This window comes from Staurois parvus, unplaced genomic scaffold (genome assembly GCF_062004578.1).
Source record: "Staurois parvus isolate SC_StPar_1 unplaced genomic scaffold, SC_StPar_1.0 ptg000485l, whole genome shotgun sequence".
Classification (NCBI taxonomy): domain Eukaryota; kingdom Metazoa; phylum Chordata; class Amphibia; order Anura; family Ranidae; genus Staurois; species Staurois parvus.
This window is the reverse complement of record NW_028318281.1, coordinates 175,001-196,023: the sequence shown is the minus strand read 5'-3', so window position 1 is coordinate 196,023 and position 21,023 is coordinate 175,001. Positions and strand designations below refer to the sequence as shown.

Genomic DNA, 21,023 nt, shown 5'->3' with positions numbered 1-21,023 from the left:
ACTGATTGTACTGTTGTGGGTTTAGTAACACTTTAAGGTTAGTAAATAATCCTCATCTGTCAATGAACAGGAGAAATAAAGTGCTGATGAGTGAAAATATCTACTTGCCTTCGTGCGCGCCAGAACATTTGAATGGAACTTGTCAGTCAGATTCTCCACTATGGCGTTGTTCCCTCTCTCCGCCGCGATGTGCAGCGCCGACCGATCCAACTGAGAGACAAAACAATCAGTAAACCTCCAGACAGCTCCCACTCCTTTCAATGCACTCCTATAGTATACATGCAGTACAGGACCTTAGTGATAGCACATTTGCTTTGCAGCACTGGGGTTCTGGATCCATTTACCAGTTTTGTATAAAGATTGTATATTCTTGTTGCTGAATGTGCACATGTGCCATTGTCATCCCACAACACAAAAATATAATGCCCGGTTACTTAGACTCTAAAGCCCCGTATAAAAGATCAGAACATTGAACCAATGATCATTATTATTATACAGGATTTATATATTATTATTATTATACAGGATTTATTTTTTATTATTATTATTATTATTATACAGGATTTATATATTATTATTATTATACAGGATTTATATATTATTATTCAGGATTTATATATTATTATTATTATACAGGATTTATATTACTATTATACAGGATTTATATATTATTATTATTATAATACAGGATTTATATCTTATTATTATACAGGATTTATATTATTATACAGGATTTATATATTATTATTATTATTATACAGGATTTATATTATTATTATACAGGATTTATATTATTATTATTATACAGGATTTATATATTATTATTATTATTATTATACAGGATTTATATAATTATTATACAGGATTTATATTATTATTATACAGGATTTATATATTATTATTATACAGGATTTATATTATTATTATACAGGATTTATATATTATTATTATTATACAGGATTTATATTATTATTATTATTATTATTATTATACAGGATTTATATATTATTATTATACAGGATTTATATATTATTATTATACAGGATTTATATTATTATTATTATACAGGATTTATTATTATTATTATACAGGATTTATTATTATTATACAGGATTTATATTATTATTATTATTATACAGGATTTATATATTATTATTATACAGGATTTATATTATTATTATTATACAGGATTTATATATTATTATTATTATTATACAGGATTTATATATTATTTTTATACAGGATTTATATTTTTTTTTTATACAGGATTTATATATTATTATTATACAGGATTTATACAGTACCACAGTTTGCTCAGCGCTTTACAATATCATCTGTTTTTTTTCTGCATGCTAATCTTATATTGAAAGTGAAGAGGTTACTAAAGTTCCGAAAATTCCTGAACATCGAAACAGAAATTCTGAAGAATGTCATGGTTTTGCATTGTATTTTTGGACAATTACTGTACTGGTTAAACGAAAATTGTACGATCCGGTATCGTGTGATAACATTTTTGGTGCTTGTCCCTTCTATTTTTTTCTGGACGATTGCCGTGTACTAAAGATCAGATTATTTTTCAAGAAACATTTTTCATACGATATTCTGATCGTGTATACAGAGCATATGTGTGTCTGTGATAAGGATCATTAGAGTGCAAGCTCCTGGGTATTAGGGCTCAGCTGATAAACTCACGTTTAGGAGCTTTTCTGCATTTTTTTCAGCAGCCCCTGAACTCTCCCTAACAGGGGCGGACTGACCATTTGGAAACTCGGGCACTGCCCGAGGGCCCGGGGTCAGTAGGGGCCCCATGAGATGCCCCTGGTACCTTTTTCATAGGCTTTTTTGAGTTTGGGCAAGGACACAGGGGCCCCATGATCCCCTATTGCCCGGGGGCCCCATGAGTTGTCAGTCCACCCCTGCTCCCTAATGTTTTCCTCTGTGTCCATGTACACATAGTAGTTTACAGGCAGTTGAGTTTGTAGTCGTTTTTTTGAACTCACCAAACTTGCGTTCAGGAGTAGATTTTATCAGCGTTTCAAACACGTGAAAACATGGCTAACCGCATTTATAAGTGTTTTTTTAGAAGCGTTTTTTAACTGTTCCATATCCAGATGCTGTCTGGAGCCTTTTTTCATCATCAGAAATACACGCAAAGCGTCTTCCATGTACTCAAATGGACCCGGTACACCAGCGCAGTCAGTTCCAGGTTTTCCATGAAGGAAACAATGGTAGAACGCGCCGCATTATGCTCATGATGGGATCCATAGTGAATACATGCAGAAAAGACGGGTCAACTGCCTGTAAACGACGATGTGTACATGGACACATAGGAAAACATTAGGGAGAGTTCAGGGGCTGCTGAAAAAAACGCTGAACAGGTCCTAAACGTGAGATTATCAGCTGCAGTGTACATGAGCCCATATACCTGTAGAAAACAGAAGCTGGCACCAACGATAAATATGTTTATTATTACAATTTATTTTTGACCGTATTTAGTGAGCACTAAAAGTACCTTTATTTTACAAAAATAAACCTCTAGATGGTTAAAAGAAATGAGCAGAAAAATCCTGCTTCTTATATCTACATTTAAGGTGTGAATTTGAATATGACCACTAGAAGGAGCCAAATACATACACAGGTAATACGTTTATGGTGATCGAAGCAGACAGGGCTATGGTGAGCTGGGCTACAAAAAACCCCTTAAAAAGTCCTCCAGTACCTTCCTAAAACTAAGTCCTCATCAGGAGCAGACTGACCATTCAAGCTCTCGGGCTCTGCCCGAGGGCCGGGGTCACTAGGGGGCCCCATGAATTGCCCCTGGTACCTTTTATAGGCTTTTTTGGGTGTGCTTTGAGTGTGGGCAAGGACACAGGGGCCCCATGATCCCCTATTGCCCGGGGGCCCCAGGAGTTGTCAGTCCGCCCCTGGTCCTCATACACACGGGACGTTTTGATAACGCTGGTAACGTTAGCTGTGTAAAGTCATGTTAAAAATGTGCGTTTTTCAGCTTTTTTTTAGCTTTTCTGCATTTGCATTTAGCAGCGTTATGCCGCGATTAGGGGTGGTTTTTCCTGTTTGCGTGTTTTTTTAACAAAAAAAAAATTTTTTTTTTGGTCAAGAAAAGTCCAAAAACACCGGTTTGCGGCGGTTTACTGCATTTTGCCGCATTAGAGCATTTTTATAACTAAAAAAACTAGAAACCCACTAGTCCTTGGGGGTTTTTTTCCAGCCAAAAAACGTCCCTGCCAAAAAACGTTGATTCCAGTCTATGTGTGTATGGACACCTAGGATGACATGCTGGTGGGGTTTACTGGCTGTAGAAAAAACAGTCAAAAGCCAAAAACAGCCGCTGTAAAAAAGGTCAAGTGTGCATGAGGACTAAAGATGTCTTCAGGTGGGAATATAAGGGAAGTACGAATCACCTATGTAGTCCTGCGGGGGGCTCAGAGAAGAAAGTCCACCTAGTCAACAAATATATACTGTAGTTGATGGAAGTTAGTGTTAGGGTTACATGGAGGGTAGGTGATGGGATTACTGGACGGGCTAGTATTGGGGGTAACGGGAAGGGTAATTGTTAGGGTTACACGGAGGGTTGAGGATGGGATTACTGGACGGGTTAGCATTAAGGGTAACGGGAAGGGTAATTGTTAGGGTTACATGGAGGGTTGGTGATGGGATTACTGGGCGGGTTAGTATTAGGGGTAACAGGAAGGTAATTGTTAGGGTTACATGGAGGGTTGGTGATGGGATTACTGAGCGGGTTAGTATTAGGGGTAACAGGAAGGTAATTGTTAGGGTTACATGGAGGGTTGGCGTTGGGATTACTGGGTGGGTTAGTATTTGGGGTAACGGGAAGGTAATTGTTAGGGTTACATGGAGGGTTGGTGATGGGATTACTGGGCCGGTTAGTATTAGGGGTAACGGGAAGGTAAATGTTAGGGTTACATGGAGGATTGGTGATGGGATTACTGGGCGGGTTAGTATTAGGGGTAACGGGAAGGTAAATGTTAGGGTTACATGGAGGGTTGGTGATGGGATTACTGGGCGGGTTAGTATTAGGGGCAACGGGAAGGTAAATGTTAGGGTTACACGGAGGGTTGGTGATGGGATTACTGGGTGGGTTAGTATTAGGGGTAACGGGAAGGTAAATGTTAGGGTTACATGGAGGATTGGTGATGGGATTACTGGGTGGGTTAGTATTAGGGGTAACGGGAAGGTAAATGTTAGGGTTACACGGAGGGTTGGTGATGGGATTACTGGGCGGGTTAGTATTGGGGGTAACGGGAAGGTAAATGTTAGGGTTACACGGAGGGTTGGTGATGGGATTACTGGGCGGGTTAGTATTAGGGGTAACGGGAAGGGTAATTGTTAGGGTTACATGGAGGGTTGGTGATGGGATTACTGGACGGGTTAGTATTAGGGGTAACAGGAAGGGTAATTGTTAGGGTTACATGGAGGGTTGGTGTTGGGATTACTGGGCGGGTTAGTATTAGGGCTAACGGGAAGGGTAATTGTTAGGGTTACACGGAGGGTTGGTGATGGGATTACTGGGCGGGTTAGTATTAGGGGTAACGGGAAGGGTAATTGTTAGGGTTACATGGAGGGTTGGTGATGGGATTACTGGACGGGTTAGTATTAGGGGTAACAGGAAGGGTAATTGTTAGGGTTACATGGAGGGTTGGTGTTGGGATTACTGGGCGGGTTAGTATTAGGGCTAACGGGAAGGGTAATTGTTAGGGTTACATGGAGGGTTGGTGATGGGATTACTGGGCGGGTTAGTATTGGGGGTAACGGGAAGGGTAAATGTTAGGGTTACAGGAAGTGTTGGTGATGGGATTACTGGGTGGGTTAGTATTGGGGGTAACGGGAAGGGTAAATGTTAGGGTTACAGGAAGTGTTGGTGATGGGATTACTGGGCGGGTTAGTATTCGGGGTAACGGGAAGAGTAATTGTTAGGGTTATATAGAAGGTTGGTGTTGGGATTAAAGGGAGGATTAGTGTTAGGGGTAAGATTACCTTGTCAGTGATGTTGGGGTTGGCTTTACACTGGTGTAAAAACTTCACCATTACTTCATCACCTTCCCAGGCTGCAATGTGTAGTGGGGTCTGTCCTTCATCCTGCAGAACCAATCACACAACACATAACTGACGGATCTCTGCAATACCCCGATGACTTTAATATGCGCAATGAGATTCACTCCTCCAAACTGGGATTTCTGCAATTGGCTGATTTTAGGGAGTTTCATCCTCTGAGACCTTCTATATATCAAGTTATTACTGGGATCTCTGTGCTGAATTCTGGGTCTGTACACCGGCTGTACCCATTATGAGGGGTTCCCACTATCCTCCTACTGAGTTCCCAGGTCTGTACACCTGTTGTGCCCATTATGAGGGGTTCCCACCATCCCTCCACTAAACTCCTGAGTCTGTACACCTGCTGTACCCATTATGTGGGGTTCCCACTATCCTTCTACTGAGTTCCCGGGTCTGTACACCTGTTGTGCCCATTATGAGGGGTTCCCACCATCCCTCCGCTAAACTCCTGAGTCTGAACACCGGCTGTACCCATTATTTGGGGTTCCCACTATCCTACTGAGTTCCCAGGTCTGTACACCTACTGGTCCAATTATGAGGAGTTCTTTTATACCCATTATGAGGAGCTCCCAGCATCCCTGTGCTGAGTTCCAGGTCTTAAATACCTTGTGTAACAACTGTGAGGGGTTCCCACCATCCTTGAAATAGGTTCTATGCTCTTCCATTACAATGGCTTTCCATCATCCCTGCACCGGGTTCCAAGTCTTCACACCTGCTGTGCCCATTACAGGGGCTCCCTCCATCCCTGTTCTGGGTTCCAGATCTGTAAGCTGCTATGTCCATTATGAAAGGTTCCCACCTTCCCTGCACTGAGTTCTAGGTCTACAAACCTGCTGTGCCAATTAGGAGAGGTTCCTACCATCATTGTGCTGAGTTCCAGGTCTTCAAGCCTGTTGTACCCAATATGAGGGGTTCCCACCATCCCCGCAGTGAAATCCAGGTTTGCACACCTGCTGTACCCAATATGAGGGGTCCCCACCATCCCCGCACTGAAATCCAGGTTTGCACACCTGCTGTACCCAATATGAGGGGTCCCCACCATTCCAGTGCCGACTGCATGTCTGCACACCTACTGTGCCCATTATGAGTGGTTATCGCTATGCTTGCAATAAGTTCCCAGTTGTAAGTTTTCAAAATGAGAGGTTCCCACCACCCCTGTGCTGAGTTCTGAGTATGCACACATGCTGTGCACATTATGAGGAGTTCCCACCATCCCTGTTGGAAATATTATTTTATATTATGGATTATATAAGATGATGAGTTAGAACACACAAAGGTTGATGGAAACAGAGTCGGGAATGATGTCAGGGAGAGCTCTCTTTTGGAGAATATCAAATAAATAAGAATCTGACCATCTATACCTAAATATCAGTTTTGGGAGGACTCAGAAGTGCTAAGACACATGTGGTTTGTATCCCTCTTGTATGATTGGTAATGTATGGAGTGCGAGGATCCAGGTACTTACATTCTGATTGTCCACAAGAGCTCCACATTCCACCAGGAGTCTGGCCACCTCCACATCCCGCTTTCTACAACAGGCATGAAGTGCTGAGTCACCACATTTCTGTTATCGACAGGCAGTACAGTGACACGTTATACTCCAATCACATCACTGGGACCTTACACTGATCATCATCATTAAAAAAAAGTGCAGCCCACCGGCCAATGTGAGAGCAACGCAGAGTATTTCCCGGAGAGGAGAGTTATAGAGGAAGGAACAGAGCATGATAGATTTCATGGTCCTCTCGAGAAGGATAATTACTACATCATACAAAGACATTGTAGACAATTGTGCTCTTCCAACTTTGTGTTAATGATTCGGTGAGGATTCTTCTCTGTTCCAGCATAACTGTACCCTTGTGAGCAAATTCAGCTCCACAAAAACATGGCTTGATGGTCATGGGGGAAAGAGAAGGGTAACTCCATATTAATAGCCATGAGGGGAGAGGGAACCAACACCTTATTAATGACCATATAATGACCCAATGGGCATGGGGAAAAGGGAGCTAACTCCATAATAATGGCCATGAGGGGAATGGGAATCAACACCTTATTAATGACCAATGAAAAGGGTAAATATCTTAATAATGGCTACAGAGAAAGAGGTGGCCAGCTCCATATTAATGGTCATGAGGGGAATGGGAACCAACGCCTTATTAATTACCATATAATGACCCAATGGGCATGGGGAAGAGGGAGCTAACTCCATATTAATGGCCATGAGGGGAATGGGAACCAACACCTTATTACTTACCATATAATGACCCAATGGGCATGGGGAAGAGGGGGCTAATTCCATACTGATGGTCATGGGGGAAAGAGGAGGGCAACTCCATATTAATGGCCATGAGGGGAATGGGAACCAACACCTTATTAATTACCATATAATGACCCAATGGGCATGAGGAAGAGGGGACTAACTCCATACTGATGGTCATGGGGGAAAGAGGAGGGCAACTCAATATTAATGGCTATGAGGGGAATGGGAACCCACACCTTATTAATTATCATATAATGACCCAATGGGCATGGGGAAGAGGGGGCTAATTCCATACTGATGGTCATGGGGGAAAGAGGAGGGCAACTCCATATTAATGGCCATGAGGGGAATGGGAACCAACACCTTATTAATTACCATATAATGACCCAATAGGCATGGGGAAGAGGGGACTAGCTCCATATTGATGGGCATTAGGGGAATGGGAACCAACACCTTATTAATTACCATATAATGACCCAATGGGCATGGGGAAGAGGGGACTAACTCCATATTGATGGGCATTAGGGGAATGGGAACCAACACCTTATTAATTACCATATAATGACCCAATGGGCATGGGGAAGAGGGGACTAACTCCATATTGATGGGCATTAGGGGAATGGGAACCAACACCTTATTAATTACCATATAATGACCCAATGGGCATGGGGAAGAGGGGGCTAACTCCATACTGATGGTCAAGGGGGAAAGAGGAGGGCAACTCCATATTTGTAGCCATGAAATAATAGGATGGCAACTCCATATTAACAGCCATGAGGGAAGAAGGGGCCAACTCCATATTGATAGTCCTCGGGGAAAAGGAGCTAACTTCATATTCATGGACACAAAAAAAGAGAAGGCCAACTCCATAAAAATGACCATGGGGGGGAAAGGGGGCCAACTCCATTTTAATGGCCATGGGGGATGGGGGAACAAACCCTTATTAGTGACCATAGGGGGAGAGGGGGCCAACTCCATATTGATGTTCAGGTGGGAAGATGACCCAACTTCATAATAATAGTCATGAGGGAAAAAGGGGCTAACTCCACATTAATGGCCACAGAGGAAGAGGTGGCCAACTCTATATTAATGGTCATGATTTTGGAAAGGGGTGTCCAACAAGCTCATATACAGTAGGTGCGATGTTAGGTGGGTACAAACGTTTGATCACAGAATGTAGAATTGTAGATTGGTTTATCTATACACAATGTATCATCAGCCTTCTTACTTCGTTTTTTGCTTTTAGCTGTGTATCAGTGTGAGACGTAAGTAATTCTTTACAGATCCCCAAGTTACTGCCCTCCACCGCCACCAGAAGAGGAATACAGCCATCCTACGGAGAGAGGTATAGTGACCATGTCATTAACGCATTCTGTACAATATTAAATCTGTCTGTCTGTCTATCGGTCTCTGGTAGCTCATAGTTACCTTGTCCTGGACAAGTCTGGCCTCTTTGTGTGATGCTCTCAGTAAAGTCTGGATGACACTGATGGCCCCATTGGGTCGCTGAGCGGTGTAATGAAGAGGTAACTGATCCTTTGGCTGTGGACACAATGGTACTAGTCAGTCAAGGGCACATTTGCACCTGAAAATGTAACTACACTCCAATTAGATGCAAGAACCCCATTGAGGATTCCCATGATTAGATATGGGAGGCAGCCCCTATAAGCCCTCATGCACACGGGATGGTTTGATAACGCTGGTAACGTTAGCTGTGTAAAGTCAAAACGTTAAAAAATGTGAACTTTTCAGCTTTTTTTTGCGTTTTTGCATTAGCGTTTAGTAATGTTTTGCCGCGATTAGCTGCGTTTTCCTATTTTTTTCTGCGTTTGCATTTTTTTGACCAAAGAAAAAAATGTTTTTGGCAAAAAAAAGTCCAAAAACGCCGGTTTGCGGCACTTTACCGTGTTTTTCAGCATTTTTCAGAGTTAGAGTGTTTTTACAGCTAAAAAACTCCTCTAGAAACCCACTAGTTTTTTTCCAGCCAAAGAGCGTCTCTGCCAAAAAACATTGATTCCAGTCTATGTGTGTATGAACACACAGGATAACATGCTGGGGGCTATAGTGGTTCTAGAAAAAAAAGATCAAAAGCCAAAAACAGCCGCTGTAAAAACATCCCGTGTGCCTGAGGACTGAAGATCTAATGAGACAGTCAGGTCAAATGTAAACATAAGTTTGTTTGTTTTGCAACAGCTTTGTTTTTCGTTGTTTATAGACAATATGACTGCGGGGTATATTTGTAGGTTGTATATTTGTAGGTTGTATATTTGTAGGTTGTATATTTGTAGGTTGTATATTTGTAGGTTGTATATTTGTATGTTGTATATTTGTAGGTTGTAGATTTGTAGGTTGTAGATTTGTAGGTTGTATGTTTGTATATTTGTAGGTTGTATATTTGTATATTTGTATGTTGTATATTTGTAGGTTGTATATTTGTATATTTGTATGTTGTATATTTGTAGGTTGTATATTTGTAGGTTGTATATTTGTAGGTTGTATATTTGTATATTTGTATGTTGTATATTTGTAGGTTGTATATTTGTATATTTGTATGTTGTACATTTGTAGGTTGTACATTTGTAGGTTGTACATTTGTATGTTGTACATTTGTATGTTGTACATTTGTATGTTGTATATTTGTATATTTTATTCATAAAAATTATATAAATGCACGCACCCCTCCAGGAAGATTTGGCTCCGCCTTCTTTGCCAGCAGAAGTCGGACGATCTCGTCTTTAGAATAAGCCGCGGCTACATGCAGGGCAGTCCGTCCGTCCTGGAATTGAAAAAAATATAATAAAAAGTTATACTTTCACATTTCTGCCTTTTGACTAAAGCGAACTTGTAGTTGGCCATCAGCAGCAGGAACTGAAGACTAGAGATGTCTGTGTGTACTGGAAAATCCTGGGTGCTCCATTAGACAGATTCCGACCATATGAGAGCCCTGCCTTCTCCCGGCCTCCAGTCACATTATTATTATTATACAGGATTTATATCGTGCCAACAGCTTGCTCAGCGCTTTACAATATAACAGGAGACAATACAGCAACAATACAGTTCAATACAAGAGGGATAGGAGGGCCCTGATCCTGGGAGCTTACAATCTAGGAGGGAGGGGCTAGTGGTAAAAAAAGTAATAACTGTGGGGGATGGACTGGTAGGAGAAATAGAAGATTCCATTGTTAGCTGAAGGCAGGATAGGCTTCCCTGAAGAGAGAGGTTTTCAGAGATGGCCTAAAAGTGAGCAGAGTAGGCGATAGTCTGATAAATTGGGGTAGAGAGTTCCAGAGGATGGGGGAAGCTCTGGAGAAGTCCTGGAGACGAGACATGGATGGATAAGGGAGTTTGCTTTGCATATTAATAATGAATAGTGTTTTTGGTTTGTGGTGCTCAGATACTTTCTAGCTCCGCTTTAAATTGTGTGCAGACATTAAATATATCCTTCTCCAAAAATAATCCATGCACATCCACTACTCTATGGTCCTGTTGTCTACTTTTCATGAAATTGTTTCTGTGTTGTTCTGCCTCCTTGTACCGTCTGAACCTTTCTTTTTCCCCCTCACTTCCATATGTTTGAAAAGAACAGTACATGTTAGTTGTGGTCATGTGCCCCGCTTTATGCACGCTATACATCATAGACCACAGACCATCCCGGAAGCGGTGAACTCAGCCGGAAGAGGGAGCAGGTACCTATCAAAACCTGGTATCCGATATCCCCTCCCCCCCCCAAAAAAGGTGCCAAATAGTGGAGGGGGAGAGGAGCCAAACAAGTGGAGCTTCCACTTTTGGGTAGAACTCCACTTTAGGCTTTGCCAATAAAACCTGAAAGCTGATTGGTTTCTATGCAGAGCTGCACTAGGTTTTGCACTCTCCATCTTTAGTAAAAAAAACTCCCTGTCCTTATAGACACAAACATCCGGCTCAAGAGCAAGCACACACGAGTGCCCCCAGAAGCAAGTGGCTTGCCATAGTGGGCAGGAGCCAGGAAAGCTGGCGGGGGGCCACAGAAGAAATCACTCCCTCCCCCATTCTACGCCAACTCTATCTACCCCAGGGGCGGACTGACCATTTGGAAACTCGGGCACTGCCAGAGGGCCCGGGGTCAGTAGGGGGCCCCATGAGATGCCCCTGGTACCTTTTTCATAGGCTTTTTTAAGTTTGGGCAAGGACACAGGGGCCCAATGATCCCCTGTTGCCTGGGGGCCCCATGAGTTGTCAATCTGCCCCTGATCTACCCGGTAAAGCAAAGATCTGTATACTTACCTATTCTCAGGACACTCTGATGTGGTCACCTGATTGGTTTCCAGCACTGACAGTGTAGAGAAGGGCTAACAATAGATGCCCCATAATGTGACGTCATCACGCAGGCTCTGCAGCCGTTGTTGCTGATCTCTCCTCTACACAGAAGCTGCTGCTGGGGAGATCATGTGACCGGACCAGAGCATCCTTTCCTTATACAGGGATACATAGAATAGGCCTAGAATGGGGGTGGGAGCAGATCTAAGCTTTGTTAAATTATCTTCAATATTGCCTTCCACTTCAATGTCATTTTTCATGTACTAATTTCTTACTGGGTTGTTCGGCCTCCTTGTAAAGTCCTCCATGAGCTCCCGAAACTCTCCTTTTCTCCTTCACTTCCAGCGCATGCTAGTTATGGTCACGTGTCCTCCTCTGTGTGCACTAGACATCCCATAGTCTGTCCCGGGAGCAAGCAAGAGAGGGTGGCTACCAGGGGCAGACTGACAACTAATGGAGCTCCCGGGCAATAGGGGATCATGGGGCCCCTGTGTCCTTGCCCAAGCTCAAAAAAGCCTATGAAAAAGGTACCAGGGGCAGCTCAAGGGGCCCCCTACTGACCCCAGGCCCTCGGGCAGTGCCCGAGTTTCCAAATGGTCAGTCTGCCCCTGGTGGCTACCTTCCTGCATACAGCGGATCTATGGAGAACGAACGTAGCCACTCTCTAGCAGGAAGTCAGATCACAGCAGCAACAAACAAAAAAGGAATTGGGGGATAAGGATGAGGCTGAGAGCAACAGAATGGACTTTTTTTTAAAAATTAATAATACATACTGGAATAGATTTTTGTTTTTGGGGGGGGGGGTGCCAGTTCACGCAATAGAAATGTGGTCTACATGCCTTCCAGATGTGTCTCTGTATGATGTGTTTTTGATGCATTCTCGTTCATTTTTTGTCCTTTCTTTTTCTTCAACCTAATATGTGCACTTTTGGTGCATTTAGGTGCATTTTGATGCGTTTACTGCGATCCAGTACAGTTCAGTGCAGGAAAAATGCAGCCTGTTCTACTTTTTTTTTTCTCTGGAACTGGAATACACTGGAACTGACCGCACTGGTGTGAACTATGCCATTGGAAACCATGTAACCTACTATCAATGTGTTTTTGATGCAGAAAAAACACACTGGACTGCATGTGGTGTGAACTGGCCCCTTAAACCAGAGTTTAGTGCCACTTTAACCACTTCACAACCGTGCTATAGCCGAATGACTGCCAATAACCGGCAAATGTCACAGAGCAGATAGGCACTGTTCATCAGGGCACTGATGATCAGTGCCGCCCAGCAGTGCCACCCATCAGTGTCCAGCAGTGCCACCCTTCAGTGCCCCCCCATTAGTGCTGCCCAGCAGTGCCACCCAGCAGTTGCGCCTATCAGTGCCAACCATCAGTGCCACCTATCAGTGAGTGCCACCCATCAGTGCCCAGCAGTGCTACCCACCAGTGCCTAGTAGTACCACCCATCAGTACTGCCCAGCAGTGCCACCCAGCAGTTGCGCCCATCAGTGCCCAGAAGTGCCACCCACCAGTGCCTAGCACTGCCACCCATCAGTGCTGTCCACCAGTGCCACCCAGCAGTTGCACCCATCAGTGCCCAAAAATGCCACTCATCAGTGCCACCCAGGAGTGCCGCCAGTCAGTGCCTCCTCATCAATGCCCACCAGTGCCACCTCATTAGTGAAGCCTATCAGTGCCCATCAAAACTGCCTATCCATGCCACCTCATCAGTGCCCATCAGTGCTGCCTATCAGTGCAGCCTCATCAACGCACATCAGTGAAGGAGAAAAATTACCTGTTTGCAAAATTTTATAATAGAAACTTTTTTTTTTTTAATTTTTCTGCTTTTTTTGTTTATAGTGCAAAAAAAAAAAACACCCAGCGGCGATTAAATACCACCAAAAGAAAGTTCTATTTGTGTGAAAACAATTCTAAAAATGTCATATGAGTACAACGTTGCATGACCGCGCAATTGTCATTCAAAGCACGACAGCGCTGAAAGCTGAAAATTGGCCTGGGCAGGAAGGGGGTAGAAGTGCCCTGTAGGCGAGGGGTTAAGGGTTAAAAATCCAAAAATGTAAAGGAATAGCGGGATGTCACTCCTGCACAGGGGTGGACTGACCATTTGGAAACCCGGGCACTGCCTGAGAACCTGGGCTTAGTAGGGGGCCCCATGAGATGCCCCTGGTACCTTTCATTGGCTTTTTCATAGGCTTTTTTGGGTGTGGGCGGGGACACAGGAGCCCCATGAATCCCTGTGGCCCGGGGGCCCCATGAGTTGTCAGTCCACCCCTGCTCCTGCACCATGTGTGACTGCGAGCTCTGAGATATAAATGCCTCTGTACATGTCAGCGGATCGTATTCCACAGGACGGCCCGGCATGTGAACTCTTCATGTGATTGTTAGAAGGACATAGTCAATACATATGTTTCTTGGAAATGCCGATCTCTCTGTGACGTTCCAATGATCCGTGTGATGTGTGAGTCTCTTTGCCTCCATTAGTAATAATAGGAGCCGATACCGACAATGAATATCGCCTTACAAACCAATTAGTTTTACTTTTTTCCTGGAAGCCAATTTTCCTCTTATATATAATAATAGAAGTAATGACGAGACATTTGTAGCACAGTGTACAGCGACTGCCTGGAAGGTTCAGTCTGACCTCCGGCCAGGGGCGGACTGACAACTCATGGGGCCCCCGGGCAATAGGGGATCATGGGGCCCCTGTGTCCTTGCCCAAAGTCAAAAAAGCCTATGAAAAAGGTACCAGGGGCATCTCATGGGGCCCCCTACTGACCCCGGGCCCTCGGGCAGTGCCTGAGATTCCAAATGGTCAGTCCACCCCTTCCTCTGGCCTTCCCTTCAGTCTTGCACAGTTGTAGCGGCTCCTCTCCTGGGCTGAAATGGCTTCCTCTGATTTCACCGCACACTGTGAGCCTCTCAGATAGAACTCTGCCTCATTTCCTGCCTCAGCGGAAACAGAAGATGACCCAGACATTTATGTCCAAGCAGGGGCAGACTGACCATTGGGGAACTTGGGCACTGCCTGGGGCCAGTAGGGGGCCCCATGAAATGCCCCTGGTACCTTCATAGGCTTTTTTGAGTTTGGGCAAGGACACAGGGGCCCCCATGATCCCCTATTGCCTGGGGGCCCCATGAGTTGTCAATCCGCCCCTGGTATGGGGTGTACAGGGGAAAAGGGGTGTATGGGGTGCAGGTGATGTACAGGGTGCAGGTGATGTACGGGGTGTAGACACAGGGGCCCCATGATCCCCTATTGCCCGGGGGCCCCATGAGTTGTCAGTCCGCCCCTGTGTCCAAGGAATCTTCGTAAACACGAACGAAAAATCCAAATGTTAAAAGTAGATTGGCCCAATGAGATCATGAAACCAGAATTCTGCAGATTGTATTTTATGTATCACTATTTATGTATATAGGTCAGCGGCAGACTGACAACTCATGGGGCCCCCAGGCAATAGGGAATCATGGGGCCCCTGTGTCCTTGCCCAAACTCAAAAAAGCCTATGAGAAAGGTACCAGGGGCATCTCATGGGGCCCCCTACTGGCCCTGGGCCCTCGGGCAGTGCCCAAGTTTCCAAATGGTCAGTCCGCCCCTGCCTTCCCTTCAGTCTTGCACAGTTGTAGTGGCTCCTCTCCTGGGCTGAAATGGCTTCCTCTGATTTCACCGCACACTGTGAGCCTCTCACATTGTGCATTAGAAGCCGCAGCAAGTCAGACAGAGCTCCACCTCATTTCCTGCCTGAGCGGAAACAGAAGATGACCCGGACGTTTATGTCCAAGCAGGGGCGGACTGACCATTGGGGAACTCGGGCACTGCCCGAGGGCCCGGGGTCAGTAGGGAGCCCCATGAGATGTCCCTGGTACCTTTCATAGGCTTTTTTGGGTGTGATTTGAGTGTGGGCGAAGACACAGGGGCCCCATGATCCCCTATTGCCCGGGGGCCCCATGAGTTGTCAGTCCGCCCCTGTGTCCAAGGAATCTTCCTAAACACGAATGAAAAATCCAAATGTTAAAAATGGATTGGCCTAATGAGATCATCAATCCAGAATTCTGCAGATTATATTTTATGTATCACTATTTATGTATATAGGTCAGGGGCGGACTGGCAACTCATGGGGCCCCCGGGCAATAGGGGATCATGGGGCCCCTGTGTCCATGCCCAAACTCAAAAAGCCTATGAAAAAGTTACCAGGGGCATCTCATGGGGTCCCCTACTGACCCCGGGCCCTCAGGCAGTGCCCGAGTTTCCAAATGGTCAGTCCGCCCCTGATATAGGTCATGTAATAAACAATATTATACTCATTGCTGGTCATTGTTGTGTATATCGATCGTTCTGGGCGGAAGGGCGTGGCTACAAGGTCCCACGCACACTGCATCACTTCCACTTGTACGGAAGGCATCAACACTAAGTATTCCCTGAACAATTTTTTTAGATTGGTTAATGTGGGCCACGATTTCGACCAAAAACGAATGCCTCTCGGTCATCGAATGACCGATCGGTCGATTTTCTAATCGTGTATTCCCACCTTTAGGCTCCGTGCACACTAGCGTTTTTTTAACCCCTTCCAGTCTGGACACTTTCCCCCCCTTCCAGTCCGGACACTTTCCCCCCCTTCCAGTCCGGACACTTTCACCCCCTTCCAGTCCGGACACTTTCCCCCCCTGCCAGTCCGGACACTTTCACCCCCTGCCAGTCCGGACACTTTCACCCCCTTCCAGTCCGGACACTTTCCCCCCCTGCCAGTCCGGACACTTTCCCCCCCTGCCAGTCCGGACACTTTCCCCCCCTGCCAGTCCGGACACTTTCCCCCCCTTCCAGTCCGGACACTTTCACCCCCTTCCAGTCCGGACACTTTCACCCCCTTCCAGTCCGGACACTTTCACCCCCTGCCAGTCCGGACACTTTCACCCCCTTCCAGTCCGGACACTTTCACCCCCTTCCAGTCCGGACACTTTCCCCCCCTTCCAGTCCGGACACTTTCCCCTCCTTCCAGTCCGGACACTTTCCCCCCCTTCCAGTCTGGACACTTTCCCCCCCTTCCAGTCCGGACACTTTCACCCCCTTCCAGTCCGGACACTTTCACCCCCTTCCAGTCCGGACACTTTCACCCCCTTCCAGTCACCACTGGGATTTGTATTTTTTTTTTGCTATGTAAATGAAAAAGTCCAAAAATTTTGAAAAAAAAAGTGTTTATCTTATACAATTTTAAAAATAAATAGTATTTCATGATAAATCTTGGCCAAAATTTATTCCGTTATCTTTTTAATAAAAAAACAAACAAATTAGTTTATAACCAAAAATTATAATTTTTAAACTTTTTTTAAGTTTTTTTATATTATTATTTATGGGTTTTGTTTACATACTGTCACCCTACCAGTACAGTGTCACTGACACTACTGACACTACGGTGACACTGTACTACTTGTGGGGGGTGATGATTTTTTTTTTTTTTACACAGGCGTTCCGTATGTCCGTTTTTCATCTGTCCATTTACAGATGAAAAACAGACGCTCATGTATTTCTGTGGACTAACGGATTTAAACGGATGATCATCTGTTTACATCCGTTAATGGAGCTAGGCTCCTCTCACAGTCCGCCCTGAAGACCGGAACGGCGCGGGAACACGGCGAGAGGAACGCGCGGAGCAAAGGTAAGTGAATTGACACAGGGGGGACTTGGCTTACTACTTGCTACTTACTTACTACTACTATATGAGGGATGAATTAATATGGGGGATGAATTACTATAGGGGGGATGAATTACTATAGGGGGGATGAATTACTATATGGGGGATGAATTACTATAGGGGGGATGAATTACTATATGGGGGGATGAATTACTATAGGGGGGATGAATTACTATATGGGGGATGAATTACTATATGGGGGATGAATTACTATATGGGGGGTGAATTACTATGGGGGATGAATTACTATAGGGGGGATGAATTACTATATGGGGGATGAATTACTATATGGGGGATGAATTACTATATGGGGGATGAATTACTATATGGGGGATGAATTACTATGGGGGATGAATTACTATATGGGGGATGAATTACTATGGAGGATGAATTACTATAAAAACTTATTGAAACTAAAAACAGTGTACCATCCTATGTATTTTCAGTTTTAAAAATGTGGCTCTCAAAATAAATTTCAATCGTGGTTTTGGCGAGATTTGGCTCAGTTGAAAAAAAAGGTTGCCCACCACTGAGTTAGGGGATCATGGGGCCCCTGTGTCCTTGCCCAATTGTCCGGGGGCCCCATGAGTTGTCAGTCCACCCCTGATTCTGTGTATCTAAGAAAGAATCCAGGACTTTCCTACAGCAATGCACTGAGCTGGCCAGAACCAACTCTTTAGTGAGTCTACTTCATGGATGTAAATGGATGAAAAACGGATGTAAACTGTCGAAAATGGAGGTAAACGGATGAAAACCGGATGTAAAAACAGATGGAAAATGGATGTAAACTGATGACAAACAGATGAAAAAAACAGATGAAAAATGGATGTAAACTGATGAAAAATGGATGAAAAAACAAATGAAAAATGAATGTAAACTGCTGAAAAACTAATGAAAAAACAGATAAAAAACAGATGTAAACTGCTGAAAACGGATGTAAACTGATGAAAAACTGATGAAAAAACAGATGAAAAATGGATGTAAACTGATGACAAACGGATGAAAAAAACAGATAAAAAATGGATGTAAACTGATGAAAAATGGATGAAAAAACAGATGAAAAACAAATGTAAACTGATGAAAAACTGATGAAAAAACGTATGTAAACTGATGAAAAAAACAGATGAAAAACAGATGTAAACTGATGAAAAGATGGATGAAAACCGGATGTAAACTGATGAAAAATGGATGTAAACAGATGAAAAACGGACAAGAAAAAGATGAAAACTGATGTATACGGGTAAAAAACTGACAAAAAACAGAGGTAAAAGGATGAAAAACTGATGTAAACAGATAAAAAACTGATGAAAAAAGGGATGGAAAACGGATGAAAAATGGATGTAAACTGATGAAAAACTGACATAATCTGATGAAAAACTGATCCGTTTTTTCTTGGAAAAAAATGTGACTGAACTGAAGAAAAAAAACGGACCGCCCGTGTGAAAGGGAATTAACTGATCAGCACATTGCGCAGCTAAAGTCTGCAGCACCCAGTGCCCAGCAGGGAGCCGCATGCATGTCCAAAGGGATGCCAGGGATGTGTTCTTTCATATAATGCTCTTGAAAGAACATCTAAGGAGGGGTGATTTGTCTTTTACATAGACCCACTGGCCTTTCCCAAAAAAATGAGAGCAAGAACTAGCGGTGATGATGTCATTGATCTCAAAATAGGCATTTCTAGAACACAAAGTTACTTGAGCATTACGTTTTTATGTCATGTTGATCGGGGAAGTTGGGACAAAGTTCGGTATTACACAGGAGAAGACAATTCCGCTGCAAATTATCCATTGCTTTGCTGATTGTTTTCTTTCACCTCCCGAAGTCTAATCAAGTTAATGATTGTCTTTTCTTTCACCTCCTGGTAACAGGAAGCAACAAGCGCCATTGATTGTCAGGTGCCGCCGCAAAGACTGAAGTGCTGGAATGTGCAGCTTGAGAATGTTCCTCCAGTCACCAGACACAGCTGGACTCCGCCTTATAGGTGAACCCTACACACTGGATTTGCTGTATCTATACAACGCACAGCGCCTCTCCATGGCCATCCAAAGCCCTGTTTCTGCTTTCTCAAATTTCTTTTTTTTTTAAGGGGGACTTTTTTTTAAAAACATAAAATTTATTTTATGTTCAGAATAAATTAATAACATTTATAAAAAAAATTCAAAATTTTTTATGTTTAACCGCTTGCCCTCCAGAAGTTGTTTCCCTACGGGGCGGACTGACCATTTGGAAACTAGGGCCCGGGGTCAGTAGGGGGCCCCATGAGTAGCCCCTGGTACCTTTTTCATAGGCTTTTTTGAGTTTGGGCAAGGACACAGGGGCCCCATGATCCCCTATTGCCCAGGGGGCCCCATGAGTTGTCAGTCCCCCCCCTTCGTGACAAGTTCGGTTTTTTTGCTAAGTGGCACTGCGCTACTTTAACTGACAGTTGCGCGGTCATGCAACGCTGTCCCCAATTAAAATGTATATAATTTATTTCACACAAATAGATCTTTCTATTGGTGGTATTTGATCACCACTGGGGTTTATTTTACTTTTTTTTATTATATAAACATAAAAAGACCAAAAATGTGTCTTTATATTCCTTGAATCCCACGCTGTTCATACATGATTGTGTCTTTCTGTATGTTGCTTTTTCCTTTTCTTTGTTGTTTTCTCTTTTCTTTTGTATTGATGATAGCCTTCGATCATGGCAATGTTTTATTTTTTTCCCTGTCTTTTATACACATTGTATTCCTGTTGAATATGTGTATTGTTTTCAAAAAATTTGGACTTTGACCCTTAATAAAAATGTACACTATAAAAAAACAAATTTTTTTTTTAAAAAAACAAAAACAATATTTTTTTACTTTCTGCGATAAACCATATCCAATAAAAAAAATGTAAAAATCTAATTTCTTCATAAATTTGAGGCAGTACAGTGGTTGAATGGTAGCACTTCCGCCTGGCAGTACTCGGGTCGCTGGTTCAAATCCCAACTACAGCACCACCTGCCTGGAGTTTGCATATTCTCCCTGTGCCTGCATGGGTTTCCTCCAGGTACCCCAGCTTCCTCCCACACTCCAAAGACATGGTGGTAGGTGAACTGGTTCCTGTCTAAATTGTCCCTAGTATGTGTATGTATGAATGTGAGTTAGGGACCTTAGATTGTACGCTCCTCGGGGGCGGGGACTGATGTGAATGTACAATATATATGTAAATTGACAGCGCTATATAAGTACCTGTAATAAATAAATAAAACATATCCAATAAAAAAAATTAAAAACCTAATTTCTTCATAAATTTGAGTCAGCACAGTGGCTAAATGGTTAGCACTTCCGCCTGGCAGTACTCGGGTCATTGGTTCAAATCCCAACCATGGCACCACCTGCCTGGAGTTTGCATGTTCTCCCTGTGCCTGCATGGATTTCCTCCCACTCTCCGAAGACATACTGGTAGGTGAATTGGCTCCTGTCCAAATTGGCCCTAGTATGTATGAATGAATGTGAGTTAGGGACCTTAGATTGTACACTCCTCGGGGGCGGGGACTGATGTGAATGTACAATATATATGTAACATGCTGCGTACATTGACGGCGCTATATAAATACCTGAAATAAATACAATTGGGCCAAAATGTATTCTGACATATTTTTGGTAAAATAATCCCAAAAAGCATATATTAATTAGTTTGTGTGA

The 21,023-nt window shown here is 43.7% G+C and overlaps 1 protein-coding gene across 1 annotated transcript in view; it reads right to left on the bottom strand.

Moving 5' to 3' along the window:
• LOC149452295 (uncharacterized) overlaps nucleotides 1-21,023 on the bottom strand; it is a 192,827-nt gene that overhangs the window by 153,107 nt on the left and 18,697 nt on the right. Inside the window, exons 3-8 of the mRNA XM_089689531.1 lie at nucleotides 10,032-10,130; nucleotides 8,783-8,896; nucleotides 8,583-8,687; nucleotides 6,560-6,658; nucleotides 5,017-5,118; nucleotides 109-210 (exon numbers count right to left, since the gene is read on the bottom strand). Of these exons, the coding sequence (XP_089545657.1) occupies nucleotides 109-210; nucleotides 5,017-5,118; nucleotides 6,560-6,658; nucleotides 8,583-8,687; nucleotides 8,783-8,896; nucleotides 10,032-10,130 (621 nt within the window). The remainder of the gene's footprint in view (nucleotides 1-108; nucleotides 211-5,016; nucleotides 5,119-6,559; nucleotides 6,659-8,582; nucleotides 8,688-8,782; nucleotides 8,897-10,031; nucleotides 10,131-21,023) is intronic.